Source organism: Microtus oregoni, unplaced genomic scaffold (genome assembly GCF_018167655.1).
Source record: "Microtus oregoni isolate MIOR12 unplaced genomic scaffold, Mior012 000014F_ref0000157, whole genome shotgun sequence".
NCBI lineage: Eukaryota > Metazoa > Chordata > Mammalia > Rodentia > Cricetidae > Microtus > Microtus oregoni.
The window spans coordinates 50,683,838-50,708,346 of NW_024543073.1; the positions used below are offsets into that span (position 1 = coordinate 50,683,838).

Genomic DNA, 24,509 nt, shown 5'->3' on the forward strand with positions numbered 1-24,509 from the left:
AAATTTTTTTTTTAAAAAAAGGAAAGGAGTACAGTACAGGATTCAATAAATAGGAAAAAAAGTTACAAAACGATGCCAACTTTTTCCTTAATATACAAGAAAGAAGACTGGTTCATTTGGGGTGGAGGCGATCCCTTCCTTAGGCTAAGGCCTGGGGTAAAGGGATGCCCCTATCAGCAGCCGGGACTCAAGAGGGAGAGAGATGCAGAAATGGCTAAACTAAAGGAAGTGAGGAAACAGAGACGGCCACGTAGAGCTAAAGGAAGACAGGGTGGGATCCCTGGCTGTCTGTCTATGCCTCCCACACAGGTTGGAGGGCAGCCTGGTTCCTGAGTTGTGTATCCAGTTACTAGTGGTGGGGTCTGGGCAGCAGAGAGCTATCCCCAGCCTACCCTGTGACCTTGGTGCCCAAGACAAGACAGGTCCTGGCTGGACAGGGTGTTTGGGGGTGAGGTATGTGGCAGAGGCCCAAAGCCTCTTGATTCCTTCAGTGGGGATGAGGCATTGACTTGTGCTGGCGGCTTGGGCTGGAAGCGCAGGGCAGTGGACAGGACCCCTGAGCTGTAGGAGAGGGGATGAAACACGGGATTTAATACCTGATGTGACGTCCCCAGGCACCTGGGTGGGCTCTGGAGGATCTGCTATACTGAATTTAAGAACTAATTTCTGGAAAGTTCTACCTCCAGCCCTTCTCCTGGTAGCTCCGGCTAACCATGTGAGTTTGGGAGAGCCAGAGCTTGCCTCTTGACTGTGGGGTGCCCAGGCATACCCCTGCAGGCCTCTAGTTAGCAGTATGGCTTCAGACCCTCAGATCTCCCATTGGTCTGCACACTCGTAGGCACACACTTGGAATGGTGTCACCACCTGCCTCCCACATTCCAACACTTGATCCTGAAGTAGCCATGCTAGCTGCAGCCCCTCAGCCAAACCGCTCCCGAACCAACAGCATTAGCTTCTTCTTCCCCTTGTAGGTCTGCTTAAGGCTCTCTAAGAACTGTGCAAACTGGAGGTGCCCATCTGGAGCCAGAAGGAAGGTCTCTCGGGCTTTGCCCAGAAACTCAATGAAGTCACCATAGTGACGTGGGCTGATGTGGGTGAGGCGTGAGTGGCTGGTGGTGATGTAGGCAGCTACTGCAGCATCCAGGAGCTGGCAGAGTGGTGCCCTGTCAGTCCCTAGTGGCTTGGTAGCCCTGCGGGCCCCCAGTGGGCCCAGACCGGGTGCTGAGAGTGTCCAGCGGCGCAGGATGTCTGAGAGCATAGGTGCGCAGTGGATGCTGCGGATGATGAGAGGGACAATGGCTGACAACTCGTGCCGCCCCAACGAGTGGCTGAGCGAGCAGGCCCACAGCACATCGTTGACCGCAGGGTGGCTGTCTTGGTTGAAGGCAATGCTGAGTTGTGCCAAGGCTAGTGTGGCCAGCTTGTAGGCCCGCAAAGGTAGGCCTCGATGCTCCATGTATCGTGCTACAGTGAAGAGATGGGCATGGCCGAGGCCACTGGCTGCGGCATCCAGCACAATCTGGTAGGCGGCCTCGAAAGCTGCATGATTCTTTTCACACAGGGTCAGGGCTGGCAAGGCGCAGTTCTGGGGGTCTTTCATGGAGCACTGCAATGCCAAGGTGCGGGCACATGCCCAGAGCTCCTCTCGCCCGGCTGTGTCTAGCTGCAGTCGCAACAAAGTGGCATGCGTGGTGCCTGTCACTGCCACAATAGTGACTGCCTCCACTGGGGTGAACAAGGAGTACCAATTCTTCATGATGCTCATCAGCGCTGGTGGGCCTGGGCGTGGGAAGAGGGAATGACACAGGATGTGTGTATGTCTGTGTGTAAGACTCTGCCATTTCCTTTTCCACCCTTCAACCACCAGCTCTAAATCTTCCCAGCTTCACCATGCTAAAACTTTGTGTGTGTGGGGGGGTCTCACTATGCAGCCCCAATTGGCCTTAAACCCAGAGATCCACCTGCCAGTGCCTCCAAGCGCTGGGTTAATAGGTATGGACCATTACACCTAACTGTTCTCATGGGACAGGAGAGATGTTCAGTACTGAAGAGCACTGGCTGCCCTTCCAGAATCTGGATTTGATCCTAGCACCCACATGATAGTTCACAACCATTGGAGATGCCAAAGAATACTCTGGCCTTCAAAGATACCAGATACACATGTGGCACACAGATACACACACAGGCAAAACACTCATACACATAAAATTAATTAATTAATTAAAAACAAGGTCCTTACAGTCCAGGCTTACTTCAAACTTGCTATGTAGCTAAGGGTCAACTTCTGGTCCTCCTGCCTCTGCCTTCCACATGCTGGGATTAGACATGCACCGCCATGTCCGGAGAACACAGGGCCTAGTGCATGCAAGGCCTGCACTCTATCAAATAAGCTGCAACCCTTTTCTGCTGGTGCCATGGAGCTGCAGCTAAGAACTCTGTCCCTGCCATGTGATCACCCTGTTGCTGAGCCACACTTCTAACCCATGGAGTCTTGAGATGGGGTCGCATTATGAACCCAGGCTGTCCACAATATGGGGACTCCTGATTCAACCTCCTCAGTGCTCCAGGTGAACCACTATGTCTGCAGAGAAAAATTTCCCAAAACCATGGAAGTGGCTAGCATCTGGAGCTTCCTCCCCACTCCTAACCACTTCAGTCTGGCCAACCACCAGACTGTGTACCTCCATTATCCCATGTGATGCTCCCTCCCAGGCTGGCCTAGAGCTGGCAATGGGGAAGGACCTGCCTTTTTGTTTTGTTTTATTTGCTTTGAGGCAGAGTTTTACAATAAAGCCTTAGCTGTCCTCAAACACCCTATGTAGCCCAGGCTAGCCTCGAATTCATAGATCTGCTTGGGTTAAAGGGCTGCACAGTGTTCCAGTCAGGGTCAGTTTTTCTGGGGCCTGTCTGGTTCCTCAGTGGCCCCTACAGGTACTCACCAATCTCTGTGGCACAGCTAACTAGCCAGCGCACCATCTCTCTGCGCCGCCAAGTCATTGTATTCAGTGTCATCCGCATCACCTGCAGGGAAAGAGGAGGGTGGGTCCTCAGAGCCCTGCTGTGTCGGATGGCTTAGGCCAAGGAGGCTGGAGGCAGAGCTACTGCAGCAGACCTGGGTGAGAGGCCTCATCTCTCTGGCCTCAGTTTCTGGCTCTATAGAAGAGGGATAAAGGAGAGATCAGATCGCCCAGTGGTTAAGAGCACTGACTATTCTTCCAGAGGACCTGGAACCCTTCCAGCAACCACATGGTGGTTCACAACTGTCTGTAACTCCAGTTCCAGGGGATCTGGCTTCCTCACACAGACATACATGCAGGCAAAACACCAATGAACATAAAATAAAGATAAATTTAAAAAATGGAGATAAAAATATAGACTAGGAGGGCTGGGAGAGGTGCTCAGTGGTAAAGAACACTTGCTGCTCTTGCAAAGCGCGGGAGTTTGTTTTCCAGAACCCATAGCAGGTGGCTTACAACCACTTTTACCCCCAGCTCCAGGGGATCTGATGCCTCTGAGGGCACCAACACATATATGCACATATCCACAGACAGGAAACTCTCTGTGCACATGTATGCACACATAACTCACACATAATTAAAAATAAAATCTTTCTTAAAAAATGAACCTGGCATGATAGCACACTTTAGTCCTAGCACTCAGGAAACAGAGGCAGGCAGTTTGGGGTTCAAGACCAGACTGGTCTACAGAGCAAGTTCCAGGACAGCCAGGGCTACACAGAGAAACTCTGTCTTGAAAAACCAAAAGGGAGGGGGGAAAAGAATTGGGAAGATGGCTCAGTTACAATTAGTACTTGCCATGTCAGCATGAGAACCTGAGTTTGATCCCCAATATCCATGTAAAACAAAGATCAGGGGCCGGAGAGATGGCTCACTGGTTCAAATGCTTGCTTCGAGTTCAGGTCCCAGCACCCATGTCCCAACTCCAGCTCCAAGGCATGCCCTCTTTTCTGGCCTGCATGTAATGTGCATACTAACACACAAGCACACATATGCACATAAGAATAAATCTTTAAGAAGGATCCACCGCATGGTGGTGCTGGGAAAATAAACCAAGACGACATGGCTGAGGCTCTCTGCAGTAATACTGACTACCACTGCTGTGACCTTACGGCCTCACTCAAAATCCTACTTATAAGGAGCTAACCAGCTCCTCTTTCTAGAAAGTTCCATACCTTAAGTCAGAAGACGTTTTCCCTGCAGCTCCAAAGCACCTGCCCTCTGTGGGTCCCACCTTAAAGAAACCTCTTACCCATCTGTCTGCCGAGGCCCCAGCTCTGGGTCAGCCTCTGTAAGCTTCCCCTCACCAATCTCTAGAGCTATCAGGGTCGGGAAGGACAAGGCCTACAGTGTAAGCTGTCCTAGGTTGTATGTGTGTGCAGGCCTCGCATCCACAGAGTGCACGCACATGAAGGTGGAGAGCAACCAGGGTGCTGCCGCCCAGGAGCTGTCCACTTTGTTAGTGTCTTTAACATTTCTTGGTTTTGGCTAAGTGGTGGTGACACACGCCTTTAATCCCAGCATATGGGAGGGGGAGGCAGGTGGATCTGAGTTTGAGGTCAGCCTTGTCTACAGAGTGAGTTCAGGACAGCCAGGGCTCTAAGAGAATCTCTGTCTTAAAACTCCCCCGAGTTGTTCCTAATTGTGTGTATGTGCATGTCAGTGCAGGCTCCCATAGAGGCTGGGGTTACAGGTAGTAGTGTCTGCTAGACGTAGGTGATAAGAACTGAACTTGGGTCCTTTGGAAGAGAAGTTCTTTTTTTGTTTGTTTGTTTTGAGACAGAGTTTCCCTGTAGTTTTAGAGCCTGTCCTGGAACTAGCTCTTGTAGACCAGGCTAGCTCTTGAACTCATAGAGATCCGCCTGCCTCTGCCTCCCGAGTGCTGGGATAAAAGGCATGCACCACCACACAGTGGAATAGAAGTTCTTAACCGGCAAGCTGGCTCTCCAGCACCACCTTGGCCTCACCTATTAGGCTGCACTGGTGGATCTGCTTGTCCCTACCTCCCCAGTGCAGGATTACAGGGTCTTCCTCCCTCCCTCCCTCCCTCCCTCCTCCCTTCCCTCCCTCCCTCCTTCCCTCTCTCCCTCCCTCCCTCCCTCCTTCCTTCTATACACGGTTTCTCTGTATAAGAGCACTAGCTGTCCTGGAACTCATTCTGTAGACCAGGCTAGCCTTGAACTATAGAGATTTGCCTGCCTCTGCCTCCCACGTGCTGGGCTCAAAGGTGTGTGTTACTATATCCAGCTGATTATAGCTTTTTTACATTTTTTTTCTTGGTTCTGGGGACCTAATTTTCCAAACAAGCACTTTATTGACTGAGCCACCTTGAGAACCACTCTTAGGTTCTTTGGTTTGTCTGATTGTTTTTGAGGTTGGGTCTGTGGTCCGACTGTCTGCAAACTCAGATCCTCCTGTTCTATCTAGGATGGAAGGTGTGTGTCACCACACGAAGCTGTTTTTCACATACTCCGTCTCTGCAACTATCTGGGGCCCCATAACCAGGCTCATACCTGTCTAGCCCTTCAGTTTCTAGGTACCCTGAGGCCCAGATATCCATGTCCTCTACTGGTTACTCACTGGGCTGCACGCAGGCTGGCCTGGTCCTTGCCATGGCAGGACAGTGATATTCAGCTAGAGGCCTGGCTGACAGAGCTCAACCCCAGGAAAGTCCCTCTTTGAAGCTGCAAACCCCCAGCTAACATTACTCTGTATACATCACTCACTCCCAAGGGTGTTCCTTATTGGCTGACTCTGTCCTATTCATGGTCTTCGTTTTATTTATTTAGTGTGTATTGGTGTTCTGTCCATGTCTGTCCATGTCTGTGTAGTGACAGCAAAGGCCAGAAAAGGGCATCAATCTCTGATTCTGGAGTTATAGACTGTTATAAACAGCCATGCATGTCTTGGGAAGCAGACATGGGTCTTTTGGAAGAGCAGTTTACTGTTGAGACATCTCTCTAGCCTCGTGGTCTTTCTTTCTCTCTCTCTCTCTCTCTCTCTCTCTCTCTCTCTCTCTCTCTCTTTCTTCCGATACTTTCTCTGTGTGTCTTTGGCTATCCTGGCACTCACTCTGTAGACCAGGCTGGCCTTGAACTCAGAGATCCTCTGCCTCCCTGAATGCTGGGATTAAAGGCACACACCACCACTGCCCGGCTCATGGTTTTTATTTTAACCAAAAGCACCAAGAGGCAACCTCAGGATCTATTTCTTTCTTTTCTGATTAAAATGTTTTTATACTGGGGATGGAATACAGGACACAGTAAAACCCACTATAGCCCTGTGGAATCACACCCCAGCACCTGGTCTGTGTTCATGTTTTGATTTTTATGGGTTTATTTGAGACAGAATCTCAAATAATACCTCCAGGCCTCCAACTCTCTACATAGCCAGGGTTGACCCTGAACTTCTGATCCTGTCTATACCTCCTGAATGCTAGAATTACAGGTATGCACCAACACACCTGGCTTATGTGATGCTGAGGCTGAAACCCAGGACATTAGGCAAGCATTCTAGCAGCACTCTCTGGTCCTCTTCTGTCCCCTCCTGGGTCCATCCCCTGGCCTGCAGACCCTGCCCTGCCCTGCCCACCTGGGCCCTCTTCGTCTTTAACCAGTCCCGGAGATGAGCCTCAAACCTAGAGTGATATCCGTCACTCAAGTTTGATCTATAACTCCACCCTCAGAGGTGTGACTCCTGTGTCAGCCTTTGCCCCAGGAGCAGGGTTCCCACTCATTTCCTGGTGACGTTAGCTGGAGTACCTGCAGCCCAAGCTCCAGTGCGATGCCCAGCAGCATGGTGTCTGGTGGCGCGCTGGCTGGTGTGGCTGTCTTGCAGGCGTCCTGTGCCAACTTGAAGAGCAGGGCTGGAGAGTGGATGTTTTGCTGGACGGAGCCCAGGACTGCATGCAGCCACTTGGTGTCTCCTGGGTGGAAGGAGTAATAGAGGCCACAGTTGGAACACCAGCATAAATGGAGCTGAATGACCTGCCAAAACAATCCTCCACACAGGACCTCGTGTGTATGGCAGGGAACAGGCAATGCTTCTGTGAAGAGGCAGCTCTAAGATGCTATTTTCTCTGTTTTGAAAGGCTTGGGACGAACCTGGTGTGTACTAACCATGTACTCTACTCAGGAGCTATCTCCATAGCCCAGTGCTGCCTTTACCAGAATCCTCACCACTGTCCTCGATTCCACACTCGCATCACTCTGCCCTTGTCATACCAGTCTGCAGTGTTCGGTATGGAACCCAGGGCATTGCACAGGCGAGGTCAGCACCCACCACTGAGTCACACTTCCAGCCCATCACTGGGGTATTCTAGGCAGGAGCTCTACAACTGAGCTTCACTCCCAATCTCTGTCCTTCTCTTGTTCCTCAGACACAACAGGTGAAACCCAGCCTTAGGGCTTCTGCTCTGGTTACAGCCCTCTACCCAAGACAATGGAGATTAAACTGTGGCCCTTTCTCCTTCAAATTCCTGTGCCAAGAAGCCCTGTTGGGATGGGCATCTGGGTGAGATGAGGTCAGAAGGGTGGGGCCCTGTGTCTCATGTGGATCTGTGTTTAAGCATCCAGCAGGTTGAGGTGGGAGTGTGGTTCAGTGGCAGAGTGCTTGGCCTAGTTTGTACAAGGCCTGGATCCCACCTCAGGTACCACAGGAAAAAAACAAGGCTGCCTGCTTTAGTGTCCTATGTGACACCAGAACCTTCTTTGTGTATGATAATCTCTGTTTATTGTTTGCCAGGTTTTTTTTTGTTTTTTTTTTTTTTTTTGGTTTTTCGAGACAGGGTTTCTCTGTGGTTTTGGAGCCTGTCCTGGAACTAGCTTTGTAGACCAGGCTGGTTTCGAACTCACAGAGATCCGCCTGCCTCTGCCTCCCGAGTGCTGGATTAAAGGCATGCGCCACCACCGTCCGGCTTGTTTGCCAGTTTTGTGTGTTCATGTGAGTGTGAACACACGTATATGCATTTATGTGGAGGCTAGATCTCAAGCTTGAGTGTCATTCCTCAGGCACTGTCCACCTTTTAAAAAATATTTATTATTATTATTGTGTATGGGTGATTTGTCTGGTGCCTGCAAAGGCCGGAAAAATGTGTTAGATGCCCTGGAACTGGAGTTACAGATAGTGTGAGTCAGTGCATAGTTGGTGGGAATTGAACTCTGGTGGTCTGCAGGAGCAGACAGTGCTCTTAACCACTGAGACACCTCTCCCGCCTTTTTCCCCCAACATTTCTTTGAAACAGGGTTTTTCTTTTCTTTTTGAGACAGGGTTTCTCTGTAGTTTTGGAACCTGTCCTGGAACTAGCTCTTGTAGACTAGGCTGGCCTCGAATTCACAGAGATTCTGCCTCTGCCCCCGAGTGCTGGGATTAAGGTGTGCACTGCCACCGCCCAGCTAAAACAGGGTTTTTCACTGGTAGGGAGCTCACAATTAGATCAAGGCTGGCCAGATGGCAGATGCTGGGAATCCTCTGTCTCCCCTTCCCCAGTGCTGGATTGACAAGTGTATGCCATCACACCTAGCCTTTTTTATTTTACTTTAGAGACAGGGTCTTATTATGTAGCTCTGGCCAGCCTGGAACATACTGTGTAGACCAGGATGGCTTCAAAAGCACTGAACCACACCTGCCTCTGCATTTACCTCCCAACTACAGGGAATAAAGGCAGGTGTACCTAGTCTTAGGCCCATCTTTATATGGGATCTGAGGACTAAACTTAGATGCTCCCTCATGCTTGTGTGATAAATGTTTTACCAAATGAACTGTCATTTCCCTGGCTCATTTGTTTGTTTGTGGTGCTGGGGAGGCTTAGGACTTCATACATGATAAGGAGGGTCTCTACAACTGTGCTCTAGGGCCTGGCCAGTTTATTATACATCTTCACAGAGAATAGGACTTAATTTTGTTGGCTACCACCTCCGAGCACTGAGCAAAGACACTGCTTGTTCCTTACAGGGAATGTGCAAGCAGAAGTGGAAAAGGAAGTCTGGTAAAAGAAACAAAGCGGGTATGGTAGGACATGAGAGTAAGGGTAGAAGATCATAATTCAAGGCCACTGTGAGCTACACAGCCCATGCCAGGCCAGCTTAGAATTCATCGTGAGACCACATCTTAAAAGAAAAATGGGCTGGAGAGACAGCTCAGAGGTTAAGAGCACTTGCAGAGGACCAGCGTTTGATTCCTAGCCATGCCTAGCACCCACATGGCAGCTCACAACTGTCTATAATCCAGTTCTAAGAGATCGGATGCCCTCCATGGGCAAAGCACATACACGATGCACAGACATATATTCAGGTAAGCATTCATACACATAAAAAATAAGTGAAATCTAAACATAAAGAAAGAAAATTAAAAACAAAAACAACAAAGAAATGGAGGACAAAAGGTGAAGAAATGGAAGAGGAACAAGAACAAGAGGAGGTCAGGGGAACACCAGGGCACCAGAAGGTCGGCTGTCACTGTCCTCACCCTTGGCAGCAGTCAGCATGGTGGAAGCCAGTTCACACTGGCGGGTCTCCAGGTGGCCGAGGATGAACCAACGGGGGAAGCGGTTGCTCATGATGGAGTCCAGTGGGTTAGGGTGAGCTTCTCCAGCTGGGAATGTTGTCTCGAGTACAGGCAGCCTGGGACAGGGGAAAAGCAAACACAGGGTGAGCTGGGGCTGCCACTTCTTCATCTGTCCCTGCCTAGAATCTTCAATGAGGCATTGGAGGAGGTGGACCACGGTTCAGTTGGTAGAGTCTGCTAAAGACTCTAGGCTCCACGCCCAGCACTGTAGCAAAAAATGCCTAGGATTTTATTTATTTATTTATTTTTTTGGTTTTTCGAGACAGCGTTTCTCTGTAGCTTTGGTGCCTGTCCTGGAACTAGCTCTTGTAGACCAGGCTGGCCTCGAACTCCCAGAGATCCGCCTGCCTCTGCCTCCCGAGTGCTGGGATTAAAGGCGTGCGCCACCACCGCCCGGCAATGCCTAGGATTTTAATGGCTACTATCATACAGAGAAGATATATGTATATATGCTGGCAAGGATGGGGAGAGAGGGGAACTTGTTGCAGTGCTGGGGTCTGAGCTCAGTATTCGAACAGTTGCCTAGTAAGCACAAGGTCCTGCATTTGGTCCTCCGCTCTAAAAACAAAACAAAACAAAAAAAAACCCCAGAAGCTTTTTATCTACAGTTGCCATGTGAATTAATATAACCATCATAGAAAGCAGAAGTTCCTGGGGAAACTAAAAATAGAACTACCATATAACCCAGCAATCTCACTGCTGGGCACATGTCCACAGTAAATAGTATGTCAAAGAGACAAGATGCTACCACAATTCACAATGGCCACGTGTGATAGTCAACACACATGAACACGATAAACAGCTACAGAAAATGTAACACTTACCTACAAAGGAATACTATTCAGTCCTAAAAAAGAATGCAACACCACCACTTGAGTCTGGAACAGGATGGCATTACATTCACTGGAATAAGTCAGGCGCAGGGAGGAACACCACACCACTTCAGACACAAACGGAAGCTAAGGCAGATAAACAGGCCAGCCATGGTGACCCACACATGCCCTGGCAGCACTCCAGAGGCTAAGGCAAGAAGTTTCAAAGTCTCAGGCCAGGGCCTGGAGAGATGGCTCAGCAGTTGAGAGCACTGGCTGCTCTTACAGGGGACCCAGGTTCAATTCCCAGCACCCACAACTATCTGTAACTCCAGTTTCAGGGGATCCAACACCTTCACACAAACTACATGAAGGCAAGACATCAATACATAAAATAAAAATAAATAAATTACTTTTTTTAAAAAAAAGTACTTTAAAAAAGTCTTAGCCAGGTGGTGGTGGTGCATGCCTTTAATCCGGCACTCAGGAGGCAGAGACACATAGATCTCTATGGAGTTCAAGGCTAGCCTGGTCTACAAAGCAAGTTCACAGAAAACCCCCTACCCCCCCAAAGACAGAGAAAGAGAAAGAAAGAAAGAAAAAAATAAAAACAAATAACAGATGATATTCTAGAAGGGACGAACAGAAATTATGTTGGAGCTTCTGGTGGGGGATTGGGAAAAGTTGGGTCATAGGTGACAGAATACATGTGTGTCTTTATCATCCATCTAACTCTAATCATTCACACACTCCCCACTACCATCCCTTCTCTTTCTCTCTCACCATGTATCAACTACCTAGGTTCTGAGATCCAGTCTTGTTATGTAGCCCAATCAGGTGTGAGATTTGAGATCTCACCTCAGACTCAGTGTGCTGGGATTACAGACCTCTGTCATCATTCACACCTGGCTGCTAAGAAAATGCATTTAAGATGGGTGTGGTGGTGTATACCAATAGTCCCAGCACTGCAGAGGCAGAGGCAGAGGCAGGCAGATCTCTATGAATTCAAAGACAGCTTGGTCTACAAAGTGAGTTCCAGGACAGTCAAGGTTGCATAGAGAAACCCTGTCTTGAAAAACAAAAACAGGGCTGGAGAGATGGCTCAGTGGTTAAGAGCACTGGCTGCTCTTTCAGAGGTCCTGAGTTCAATTCCCAGCAACCACATGGTGGCTCACAACCATCTGTAATGAGGTCTGGTGCCCTCTTCTGGCCTGCAGGCATACACACAGACAGACTATTGTATACGTAATAAATAAATAAATTTTTTTTTTTTAAATAGAGAGTTTGAGGCCAGCCTAGGCTATATGACTCTGCTTCAAAACAAAAACAAACCCCATCAGAGGACCAGACATTGTTTAGATGCCCTGGGAATCCACCAGTTTGTGACAGGAAGGAGCTATGTGTATGTATACACCCCTGTATCGTTCCCTCCTCTCACTGGCTCCCACCACACTGGGAGCTCAGAAGGTACATTTCCTTTATATGAGCTATCACAGAAGAGAAAGTGATGACATCACTCCTGCAGATGCTCTGGGAGCCAGTGTGCCCACAGACAGTCAACAGTGGTTCCACTGCCTGGAACATCCCTCCTACGCAGCCCTTCCTAAGCTCCCTTCCACTGTCTTGAGCATCTTTCTGCCAGGTTCCCTTGAAACCCTGCATATGAAACTGCAGCTTTCTGTCCAAGTCCTCCCTCTTTATGCTCTCGTCTCCCATCTCCTGGAGCACCATCTGCACAAGGCAGAATGCACTGACTGTTTTGCTGGTACTGCAATTACAACCACTATTTGGTCCACAGTTAGGGCACAAGCATTTGTTGAATGACTTAATGTTGCCACTAACCTATGTATATTTTAAACATGAACAGAAATATTAACTGCAGGAAAAAATACATGTGCAATGCTGGGCACTGACCTCAACCTTAGAACACCCAGGTCAGCAGGGTACTGCTACATCATGACCCCAGTGCAGGAAACCAGCCTCAGATAGGCTGACATAATCCTCCTAGAAAAGGTCTGCACTCTGAGCACGTGTGTGGTCTGTAGCTGTGCATCGTTCTCAAGTTCACCATACTACACATTTCCATTTAACAAACACTCTGCTGCATGGGCCGCGGACCTCATTAACCAGACTGAGACCCAGCTTGGAGATGGGGCTCATAGCTCCTCACTCCCTCCTCCTGCCCTTACCTCATGGCTCGGAGTGCCAGGCGAAAGGCCAGATCTGGGTCGTGGGGCAGCAGCGCAGCGAACAAGTATCGGGCACAGGTGTGCATGGGTACGCTCTCTCGGAAAATCACTTCGCCGAAGCCACTGAAAGGGCCTCCTAAAGGGACAAGGTGACTTCAGTCTCCACTATCCCTGAACTCCACATACATTTAGAGGGGCATAAGAGGGGTCCCTAGGCAACACCGCGTGGTGAAGAATGAGGCTACAGAATGAGGAGGCACGCCAGCCCCAGCAGCAGCAATAAGGGGAGAGGACTTAGCAAGGAACCAATAGGGTCAGAGCATGGGCGGGGCTAAAGTATGGGGCGGGCTTTACAACGCGGTGGGGTGACAGGTGTTAGCAGCAGAGTAGGCTTATTCTTTAGATGGTGGAGGAGCAGACCAAGGCCATGAGGCACGACCTCACACCTAATCCTATAGGGCTATGAGTGTTGGCCGAGACCGGACTTACCTTCCAACAGCAGCCCAGCCTGCTTGCGCAGAACTTGCACCAGCCGCTCATCCAGCTCCACCTCCTCCAGCAGGGCCAGCAGCTGCTCTTCATTGCGCACCACTTTGTCCTGGGCATACAACCCCTCCGGAAGGGCCCGCTGCTGCCCTAGCCCCAGCAGTGCCACTTCCAGTGCCAGAGCCAGGTAGGACTCCCCAGGGCTCCCTGGCACTGGCACATGCTGGTAGGACAGCTTCCGCTTCTCTGTGGGCAAGTCTAGGGGAGATGCATCCAAGGTCGCTGAGGTTTAGATATGCTCCCACCCTTCAGCCCCAAGCTGGGTGACAGACGTGGAGAGAGGTTTAGGGAGAGTCCCAACTCTCTTAGCTCCGGCCATGGCCGCCTCATTTTGAGAAAGCTAAGCCTAATGGCTCCTGGCCTTGGGAGGGCACACAGCCAAAGCTGAGCTTGCTATGTGACAATATCTGGCCAACAGAGTGGGTATTGTTCCTCCTGCAGGGGTCCTCGGGTGGGTACCTGGGTAAAGAGAGTGAGGCTCCTCCTCCAGTCGACAGGCCTCCAGCAGTGCCCTGCAGAGGCAGCCAATGGGATCCAGGGGATGGCCCACCCAACCTTCAGTGCTTGTGAGGCAAGTAGCACCTTTTTGGAGCAGTTCTGTATGGGAAGAGGTGGGCTCTATGCAGCCACCCACTCAACTCTGGAGGCTTTTTCTCCCACCCCACACCAACCCTCTGTGCTATCTGCCAGTCTGTGAGTTACCCCCTCTTCCTGAAACATGCAAAGCAGTACTCTCTTCTCCTAGCCTTACCCCCTCCCCATCTCTGCAGCCAAGCTCAAACACCTTGGAGACCCCTCAAGGGGCAGTATGAAATTCTTCTATGATAGACACCTGAATGCTCTGTAAGGCCGCTCATCCACTGACCTCCCTGATCTTGGAACTCAGCCTGTGCTGTTCCCTAAGTCATCTGGAGATTAGCTCTGACACCTCCATTACAAAGCCCATTTCTCCCTTACACACTTGTCAGCATCACTGCCAAGAACTCAAGACAGTGGCTTTCTTCTGTCCCCAGATTTAGATACAGCATCTTTCCTTTTGTTCAGGGTGCTTGTGTGCATGTGGTATATGCATGTGCACATGTGTGTGCATGCCCCATAGATATACTGAGGATAAAGTTCTGGGTTCTCTTCCAGCTTGCTCTATCTTTTGTAACAGGAGCTCTTTGATGAACCTTCAGTCCTAGAGCCCACCTTCTCAACTAAAACGGCTGCCAACAAGACCCTACGATCTGCCTGCCTTCAACTCCCAGCCCTGGGAGACAGTGACGTGCCCAGCTTTTATATTTTCATGAAGCACTATCACCCAGCACCCTACCTACTGAGCCAATTCTTTGCCCTGCTTTTTTATTTTATTGTATTTGAGACAGGTTCTCAGATGGTCTAGGTGGGCCTTGACCTCTGACCTTGAAGTTCCGACTCTCATTTCCCCTTCCTGAGGGCTAGAGTTAGAGGCAAGGGCCACCATACCTAACTTGTAAAGTGCTAAGGTATAAAATACATGCTAGGTAGGCACTCCACCAATGAGCCACACCATAGCCCTTTTGTTATGTTTCAAATGTTTGTTTGAAACTCAATTTGTTGCCCGTGTTTAAAAGTGAGCAAATTCTACATCAACTAGTCTATTCTCCAGGCTTCTCTCTTTCCACCCTACGACCATATTCTTGAGGGTCATGCTGTGGAAACCTGCTTACTACAAGGTCTGGAAGTGTCTACATTTCTCAGCCTCCCTTGCATGAAAAATGGATAAACAATGGGAACGCTACCATTACTCTGTGGCAGCTGCCCTGCGTGTGAATAGTGGTGGCCAAGGCAATGTGCAAGAGGAGGTTCTGGTGGCCAGTTGTGGTGTCTTCTTGGGAATTGGCTCAAGAGCTGCACATACCTATTAGCACTTTGACCTAATTCTTACTCTTTTCTGTCCCTTTTCTTTTGTTGCTGGGACTGAGACCCAAGGCCTCAGGCATTAATAAGATGCTTCTACCACGGCTGTTTTGTTTTTCTTTTTTCAATATTTATTTATTTACTATGTATACAATATTCTTCCTGCGTGTATGCCTGAAGGCCAGAAGAGGGCACCAGACCTCATTACAAATGGTTGTGAGCCACCATGTGGTTGCTGTGAATTGAACTCAGGACCTTTGGAAGAGCAGGCAATTTTGTTTTGTTTTGTTTTTCAAGATGGCGTTTCTCTGTGTAGCCCTGGCTGTCCTAGAACTCACTCTGTAGACCAAGCTGGCCTCGAACTCACAAAGATCCACCTGCCTCTGCCCCCTGAGTGCTGGGATTAAAGGCATTCACTACCAATGTCCTGCAAGGCTTCTACCATGTAACTGCACCTGACGCATAGAATTCTCCCACCACACAGTGCTTCAGTTTCAACCAGCACTTTTTATGATAAAATCCTTTCTGTCTATGATACAGAGAGTGGGAGCTGGGGTGGTACCCAGACCTTCTTTGCCATCTCTCATGGGCTAGCTTGTGTCTTGGGCACCTGGGTTCTAGAGCCTGTACCCTCACTCACCTTTTTTTTGCTGCTTGTAGTTCTCAAGCTGGTGTCGCCGCTGCAGCCGCAGAGTGTTGACTATGGCACATGCTAGCCGCAGAGCCTTGTGGGGATAACCATGGGCACGCAAAGTATCCACCCGTGCACAGGCAGTAGGGAAGGTTTCACCCAGCCAGATGGGGTGGCCCTGAGGGTCAAAGGTTGGTTTGTCACCTCCCATATTGCCAGTGAGACTTGGGCCACAGGAATCACTGGCCAGGATCCTCTGCAGGTGGCTGTCATTCCAGTGCAACTCCCCAGCCTGCAGTGCTCGGCTGAACACTGTACGACGGGGACTGGTGGCTGTCACCTCCTCCTCTTCATCCTCTGAGCCTACAGGAGGATACCAATGTAGTAATGGTGGTGCTGTTGAACAAACTGTAGTCAGCTTCTCCTACTAGGTGCCAACTCAGGGTTCTACCCTAGGCAGGTGATGGATATGAATTCTTGAAGCAAATCCTCAAAGGGAAAGTGGGGGCTGGCATCTGTCACAGCACTGGCACAGGTTACAGACATCTCTTTCCTCCCTGCTAGCCATTCTTGTTCCGTCTCTCCTCAGTCTCTTTGCTTCTTTCTAATCGCTCTTTTGTTTTTCTTCTTCTCCCTCTTCACTTGTTTTGCCCACACCCCCATCACTGTCCCTTCCCCACACCCCTGCTGTTGGGCTCCTGTCCTTCCCTATCCGTCGTCTCACTTTTGCTAACTGGAGGTCCAGCAAGTGCTGTGTCACCATCCTCAAAGACATCATTACTTTTGCCCTTAGCACTTGCTCCTTTGGCTGGAAGGACAACCAGTGGGGCCCCCTTCCGTATCTCCTACCCTCTCTCTCCTGGGACACGGTAACTGTGACAGGTTGAGCTGTAGTGAGTTGTGATGATTTTGTCAGAAACAGGTTGTAGGGCCCTTCTCTTACCTGTCCTGGAGGTCAAAGTAGGCTGTAGGCCGGGGATGTCAAAGGAGTAGTTGCCCTCTTCCAGTGGGCACACATCTAGCTTGTCCCATGCGCCAAGCAGCTGCAGCCAGCCTGAGCGCTCATCTGGTTTGCAGTGGGGGCTCAGAATGACGCAGACCCACAAAGCCCCTGAAGAGCAGAGAGAGGCTCAGCATCTAGGTCAACATCATGAACACAGGCTAAGAAGCAACTGCTGCAGCCTAGGCACACGTCCCACCTGAACATGGGCTGCAACTCAGTGTCTCCTCACATTATGGTAAGGAAATAAAATAAAATATGGCCAATGAGAGAGGAAAAGTGCTTGTAACCAAGAATAATGATCTGAGTTCAGTCCCTCGGATCCACATATGGAAGGAGGAAACTAAGCCCACAAAGCTGTCCTTTGACTTCCATGTGTATACTATGGTATACCCACACATATACACACAAATATAAATAAATGTAACTTTTAAAAAGAGAAAGAGAGAGAAACTGAAATATGGGAAACAAACTCCACTCGCCCTGGGTCACACCACATTTAAGTCGGGGCTCAAGCCCGGGTTTGGTGCCTCGTGAATTTTAGTGTTGCTTCTTCCCCACTTTCCACATCTGACACAGGGCACTGCTATAGTGGTGACTACAAAGCCCCAACACCTGGGAGGTGGAGAAGAAAAAGACTAAGAACTCAGGGTCATCCCTGGCAGTACTGTGAGCTTGAGGTTAGCCTGGGTTACATTGAGACCCTTTATCAAAAACAAAACAAAACTGTACAGAAACGATATGCATAGACTCTCTGTAGACACTGTATGGTTTTATAAGGGTCTTGAGCATTCCAGATGTTTGTGTCTTAGAGGATTTGGGACCAATCTTCCAAGGACATCAAGGGACAAAACTGTACAATAAACACCCATGCATGGATGCATTCTCCCATCTACCAACCCATCCATGCATGTATCTATCTAGACTTACTGAAGATGGAATTCATGATCTCATACATGCTCAACAAGCCTGCTACAACTGAGTTATATCTCCAGCTATAACCATGTAATACTACTCCCAGAAGAGCCAAGAGCCAGATTTTGTGTCTTGTTCTTTCTGGGAGTTCCAGGACCCAGTAGGGTGGCCAGAATGCTGGGAGTCTTAGTAGTGTTAAGTGGAGGCAAGATTTGGGTACAGATGCTAATATGAGTGGGAGCCGGGGTGTGGGTTTCACCCCAGGGTCTAGGCCTTACCCAGCTCATCCCACAGCTGCCGGCACTTGTCTGTCATGCCAGCACCCTGTTGCCGCCACAGGGCCAGGCGAGGGTCCTGCAGGAACTGCTCAGTCATGAGGATTAGCATGCGTGCCCCATTAGAGTCCCGTGCCCGCAGCATCTCCCGCACCTATGCAGAGCAGCAGGCGGTAAGAAAGGGAAGGACACAACAGGACCTCTGCCCTGTCCACCCCCAGCCTTGGCACCTTGCTGAACATGGAGCGCAGCTGCTGGCTGGCCCCATAGTGGCCACCATTGGACAGCAGCTGCTTCACCTGCTCCTGGATCTGCTCCTCATCTAGATGCCAGCAGTTGGCATCTTCTGTGCCCGCACCTGCCGTGGGATCTGGAGCACCTAGGGTGAAAAAACAAGTGTAGAGTGAGAGAAAGGGTGTCAATCCTCCCCCCGTCCATTCCTCCAAAATCAATACTCTGTGCCTCCAGAAGCAACCCCACCAGGGCTTCTGCCTGGTCACACTGGCCATCCACCTATTAACTCACCACCAGTCCACTTGCCACTTCCCTCACACTCACTCATTCAGCCTTCGCCCCTCATCCCATCCATCCATATAACTGTTCATGAATACATCTTAGCCAGGCGGTGGTGGTGACCGCCTTCAATACCAGCACTTGGGAGGCAGAGGTAGATGGATCTCAGTGAGTTCGAGGCTAGCCTGATCTACAAAGGGAGTTCCATGACAGCCAGGGCTGTTACACAGTGAAACCCTGTCTTGAAAAACCAAAAATAAATCTGCCCATTGGTTCATCCATCTGTCCATTCACCTAACTGTACCAAACACTACAAGCCCCTCCATTCATTTAGGTACTCAGTCCATTCATCTGTAGAAACTGTTTGTATTCACTCATTTACTCCTCCTCACAAACCACCAGCCACTCCTCCATCCTCTCATCTGGAACACGGCCCATCCATACTAGCCAGTTTCTATGCATCTCTTCCCCTCCACACCAGTTCCTCCATGTCCACAGCCTAGGTTGACCACTCAAAATACCCACCCTATTCATCTGTCAATCAGCCACGTTGTCCACCCACCAAACTACTCCAGCTCACGCATATGCTTCCCTCAAACTCACATGTTCCTCCCAAACACCTACCCATCAGTCCCTGGTGTATGCACCTGTCTTTCTTCCTTCCTTCCCTTATTTCTTCTTTTGAGTTTTCAAGACAGGGTTTCTCATGTATCCTTGGTTGTCCTAGAACTAGCTCTGTAGACCAGGCTGGTATTGAACTTACAGAGACCCACCTGCCACTGCCTCCTGAGTGTTGGGATTAAAGGTGTGCACCACTACTGTCTTGTTTCTTTTTGTTTTTTAAGACAGGGCCCCACTCTAGCTCCAATGGTCACCCCACTCACCTGCCACTGCACTCAGCTACCCATCTGCTCATCCCCCACGCCCTTCCATGACATCAGTTCCCCCTGGTGATGAATCATAACCTCCTGGAACCCACATGGCGCCATGACCCACTATAGCACCTACTACATCTACCCGCTATCTTCCCACCACTACAGCCAAGCAAACCAGCAGCAGATCCTCCCCAACACCTCCTAGATCCATCCATACCTCGCCATGACACTCACCTTTCAGCCTTTACCCTGGAATTCTGAGATACCCCACCCTCTGTGGGGCACCTCATACTAGGATTGAACCCTCCTGCCTTTGCACACTGCTTGACTTCAGGGTGTCACTGTGCTTCAAGCTACCTCAGCCTTCCCAGTCCTGAGTTGACTGGCCTAAGCCCTATTTCAGGTGCCCTATAGACCCCTCCAGATGTGCCTCTCTCTAGGTGTGTGACATCCCCCAAAGCAGGACATGGATGGTACCCACTCTGCTGGCCTCTGCATCACGGCCCCTCCTTCTCTCCACTCACCATGAACCAGGTTGATCTCAGAGCCCAGAAGAAGGATCTCATCAGCAAGGCGCTGGGCAGTGGGTAGCACCTCAGTGTGGTGTGCACTGATGAGATACTGGACGAACTTCTGAAGCTGATCACGGTTCATCTGAGAGAGGGTCTCAGAGATGGGCAGCCGCAGCTCCACCTGGTGTGCATGGCGGATGCGGTACAGTGACAAGGCCACCACATGTGCACAGTAGAAGAGGTCTCGGTTGTCACAGCCACAGCTCACAGATGTGATCTTGCAGCGGTCAAAGCTGATGGAGACGTGGTAGAGATGCTCTGGCTCTCCTGGGGCCCCCAGTTCTCGGATGTTCCCACTGAGGTGGAACCCTAAGAAAAACACACACTGTGGAGACCGGATCACCCCAAGACCTGGATGCACAGCCCTGCTGAGAAAATCCAGTGCAAACCATCTAACCCATCCCATGCCTCAATTTCATCATCTGTCCAGATGCCGCGACGACGATCTTGTGAGGTTCTAATAAATGAATGAGTTACTTATGATAAGCATTTAGAATGACTTGACATAAAGTTAAGTCTCAAATAAATCTCTATTTTCTTGGGGAGGGGGTGCCTCAATTGTTCTTTGCCTTGTTTATCTTTGTTTTTTTTTTTTGTTTGTTTGTTTTGAGACAAGGTTTGTCTATGTAGCTCTGTTTCTTATAGAACTGCTATATAGACCAGACTGGCCTCAAACTCACAGAGATGTGCTTGCCTCCTGAGTGCCAAGACTAAAGGCGTGTACAACTATACTGGGTTTCCACCTGATTTTCGAGACAGGTTCTCCTTGAACATGAAGCTAGCCCCTTTGACTAGGCTAGGCTAGACATGGAGATCCTCTTGTCTCTGTCTTAGTGCTGGGGTACAGGCATGTAACACTGTGCCTTGCTTTTACATGGATGCTAAGCACCTGAATTAGGTCCTCTTGCTTGAGCAGCAGGCATTTAACCAAATGAGTCCTCTCCCCTGTTCCTTTGTCCTTATTCTAATGATCACTAAATAGTATTATCAGTGTAGACACAATGTTTGAAATGCTTTAGGTTGAAAGCCCTTGGCTGCTATAGTTACAACTGAGCTTTAGAAGCTCTGTACTTCCTGAGAAGATGCCAAAGGCCTGTGGCACTTGAAGGCAATGGGATGATGGAGCAAGTTCTGGGCAGTCCTGAGTGTCTGTCAGGCTCATCCGACTGGTTGGGCAGCCTGATGCAACCTGCGTCATGCAAGGCATGGCTTCCTCATACCAGGGGTAGCTATGGGGCCTGTGGCTAGGTTATGCCCAGGCAAAGGGGTACAAGGCTGCCAGGCAGGGTCACCACGGCTGAGCCATGATCTGCTACCATGGGAAGTCAAGAACAGTCTTATTCATTTTTTAGCGAATCACTACTCCTCCTCTTCTAAGCTTGATGCTAGGTCTAAGGCCTTTTCCCTCACCTTCCTCCCTGTTTCCCCAAACCCAGCCTTCTCTGCTCATTTTCTTTCCGTCTGCTTCAAAACCACTTGGGCCCACTGCCTGAGGTCTGAGTCCACTCTCCTGGCCTTAGCCTTGTCATTTTCTCCATCAGCACATAATAGTTGTGCACATTCATGATACACGATGTGGTAACTCAATAGGATATACAATGCATGGTGCTCAGATCAGAGCAACTGGCTTTTCCTGCTCCTTCAACAGTGATTATTTCTCTGTGTTTGGAAGCTTCCAACTTCTTCCTTTTAGTTCTTTATAAAATACACAATAAATTTTTGTCAACTATAGTCACTCTACTGTTCCACACGTGGCTGCAAACCTTTGATCACAATCTCTCCCAGGACACAGCTGCCCAACCTCAAACTCTCTGACACCGAATTTGTGTGACTGGTTTCTCCCTGGGTCCGGCCACTGAGGCCTATGATCATCCTGTTTAGCATTGAGACAGGGTCTCACTATGAAGCCTTAGCTGGACTGGAAATCATAGCTATCTATCTAGTTCTGCCTTAGGCATGTGCTATCGCTCTGGGACCACTTTGGTTTTTGAAGCAAGTTTCACTGTTTTGTCCAGGGTGGTCATGATCTTGAGACCTTCTGGTCCCAGTCTTCTGAGCACTGGGGTTACAAGTGTGTACCACCATGTCTAGCCTTAGCATCATTTGTGCCATGCAACACAGATGCTCTGTCTAAGGTCAGGAACTGGCCCTTCCTGGGACCCTGCTTCTTCTTTCTTTTTCCACCTCTTCTATTCCTCAGCTTAGCTGTCTGAGGTCCACCTTTCCCCTCCAGTGCATAATCCTGTCTCCAAGGCTGGTGTGAAGCCCAAGTTCTCCAACAATTGTCATCATGTCTCAATCCCTCTAGCAGGCCCCTCTGAGATCCAAAACCAACTCCACCTGTCCTCTTCCTTACCTGGGTCCTCCTGTCAATGCCCGTTCCTTCTCTACCCCACTTTCTAGTTCACCTTCCTCTCCCTGAGTCTCCCGAAGTTTTGATAGATCTCTGACATCTACTATATACCTAGCTTTATATAGTAGGTATTTAGTATAGAACCCCCCCCCCCCCATTAAACTAGGCTTTTACTGTGCCTCTTCATCACTAGCCTCTGCCTCCCCAGTGCTGTGCCCAAAGAATGCCACAGTGTCTCACTCAAGCACATCTGGGCCTTGAAGCAGGTGGACTGGGAGCTCCCCCCTCCATCCCGCCCTGACCCCTCTGCCTCCTCCAGGATAGAGATGCTCACTCACCCACTTGTAGCACTCGATCCACAGCCCCACTCTGCAGCAGGTGCAGCCCACGGGTAAATGGCACCCGGGTGTCTTGCTCGCCTTCTGGGGGCTGGTAGCCTAGTGATGAGTACATACAAATCTCCCGTTCACTTCGTGGAAAAGACCAGAACACAATGCGCTTCTGAACTGGCTCTGGCACCCGGGAAAAGCGCTCCTCCACCTGTGGGAAGAGCTGGTGGGTCAGGACCCTGGGCTGGAACCCTGGCCATGCTGTTTACAAGGCCCCCCTGATCTCTCTGAGTCTCTGTTTTCCCACATGTAAAACAGGAATGTGAAAACCAACCATGCTACAGAGACTGGGGAGATAAAACGTATATACCAATGAGTCCTTGAAAAGGTAGTGCCCCTTGAAATCCCCACTACTTAGGAGGCTGCACTTGAGCCAAGTAGTTCAAGGCCAGCTTGGGTAACACTGTGAAACTCCCAGCAACAAAACAGCTTTCAATACAATAGTATTTACTTACAATAGTGTCTGGCTCATAGTTAGCATTCTACAAGCTTTTACAGCCAGTTTCCCAGGGGTCTGGGGTTAAAGCCCTTCTATAGCTTGGGCATTGAGGGGACAAGAAGAAGTCAGATACAAGTGTAAGAATAATCAAGGACATGAAGTCCTAGCATTCTCTCTGTTCAACCCTTAGAGATGGCTTCTTATCCTCACAGGGACACAAGATGCTGAACCACAGCACAGGGTCAATGTCACAGCTTCGGAGTTTCTCTGTGTAGCTTTGGAGCTGCCCTGGACTCGCTCTGTAGACCAGGCAAACTCATCTCTTCAGGATCTCTAAGCCAAGGAGCTCCAGCTCCCAAGACCAGGTCCACCCTGGGGTTTCTTCCCCTGCCTCTTCCCTGAGAAAAGCCCCTAGGAGGAAAGGGCTGTCCTGACGTGTCTCCCGTGGGCTCCAAGGAACAGAACCAGCTGCTTGAGGCTGTGTTCCGATCTGAGCTGGCTAGTCACCGACTGGGCTCCCTTGGACAAGTTTCTCAACCTCTCTGTGCCCCAGTTTTCTCAATGTGACAGCAGCTCCCCAAAGGGTTCCCAAAGCTCGGCAGAGTTCTCTCAGCACCTGGCGGAGCCACAGCAGATCTGTGGGCGCCCTGACGATGGTTTTAGGGTTATTCTGAGCATGTCACACAGGGCCCTACCCAGGTTTCCAGGAGAAGGGGGAGTCAATGACTGGGCTGCTGACTAAGGAGGGATTTCCCGGTCGTGAATCAGCCCGTTCCATCCAGTCAGCCGAAACCCACCATCCTAACTCAGGAAGAGTTTCCGAACACAGAACACCCTCAAAGTTAGACTAGAAGTCGCCAGTTTGGGACTGTCGCCCATACCCTCCCATCTCCTTGGGGGACACTAGGATAGGGGAGAGGGGGTTTGCGGGGTTCTACCCACAAGTCACAGAGTAGGGGGTTCCAGGTGTTCGGGCCCAGGTACCCCAATCTTGGCTCCTGAATGACTGGAAGGAGGGGGGAGGAGGGGCGGAAGGAGGGGCAAAGAGCCCTTCCCTCAGTGACCCTGCCTCTTGTCCCACAGTCGGGGTATCTGGGGAGGTCAGGTGGGTCTGGAGGCTGGAGCACGGGGATACAGGGGCGTCTTGGGTAGGCCCTGCAGAGACTGGGGTCGTCTCCCTGGAGGGCGGAACAGGGACACGGAAGGCAGGAATGGAGCAGTGCGAGTCTCTGGGCAGGTGTCCCTCTCAGGAGAAGCGGCCTGAATGGGGACCGGGTGGGCCGCGGGCGGAGAGGCGCGGGGCGCGGGGGGTGGGGCTGGCCGCTGGGGAGGGGGCGAGGTGCGAGGCCTGGGGCAGGCCGGGGCCTCACCTGCTCGAAGGCCCAACTCTCGGCCACCCGCTTGGCGCTGAGGTCCAGCAGCGGCTCGGGGCGGCCGCGACGGGCCCCGGTCCCAGGCTCGTCCCCCGCGGGGCAGCCCCGGCTGCGCTTGGCCGCCGGGGGCTCCATCCGGCCGCGCCGGCCGGGAGACGCGGCCCC

At 50.5% G+C, this 24,509-nt stretch overlaps 1 protein-coding gene across 2 annotated transcripts; it reads right to left on the reverse strand.

Moving 5' to 3' along the window:
* Zswim4 (zinc finger SWIM-type containing 4) lies at positions 1-24,509 on the reverse strand. Of its 2 annotated transcripts, none has more exons than XM_041663163.1 (14): positions 24,342-24,509; positions 22,482-22,580; positions 19,743-20,099; positions 18,061-18,209; positions 17,834-17,984; positions 16,584-16,751; positions 15,650-16,003; positions 13,588-13,725; positions 13,072-13,326; positions 12,583-12,718; positions 9,483-9,637; positions 6,779-6,942; positions 2,940-3,021; positions 1-1,779 (listed from the first exon to the last, which is right to left on the reverse strand). In XM_041663163.1, the coding sequence occupies exons 3-14, from the start codon at positions 19,870-19,872 to the stop codon at positions 920-922; spliced, it is 2,742 nt and encodes a 913-aa protein (XP_041519097.1). In that variant the 5' UTR covers positions 19,873-20,099; positions 22,482-22,580; positions 24,342-24,509; the 3' UTR covers positions 1-919. The 2 variants fall into 2 exon arrangements, with proteins under 2 accessions (XP_041519097.1, XP_041519096.1); XM_041663162.1 differs by having other exon boundaries at positions 22,482-22,683.

What these genes read in the sequence shown, in the direction of transcription:
- Zswim4 (XM_041663162.1), bottom strand. Translation starts at nt 24,479, where the DNA reads ATGGAGCCCCCGGCGGCCAAGCGCAGCCGGGGCTGCCCCGCGGGGGAC. An exon ending in CATGCTGACTGCTGCCAAGG is followed by an intron (nt 6,943 to 9,482) that starts GTGAGGACAGTG and finishes CCTTCCACCCAG; the next exon opens with GAGACACCAAGTGGCTGCAT. An exon ending in CACTGGAGCTTGGGCTGCAG is followed by an intron (nt 3,022 to 6,778) that starts GTACTCCAGCTA and finishes CTTTCCCTGCAG; the next exon opens with GTGATGCGGATGACACTGAA.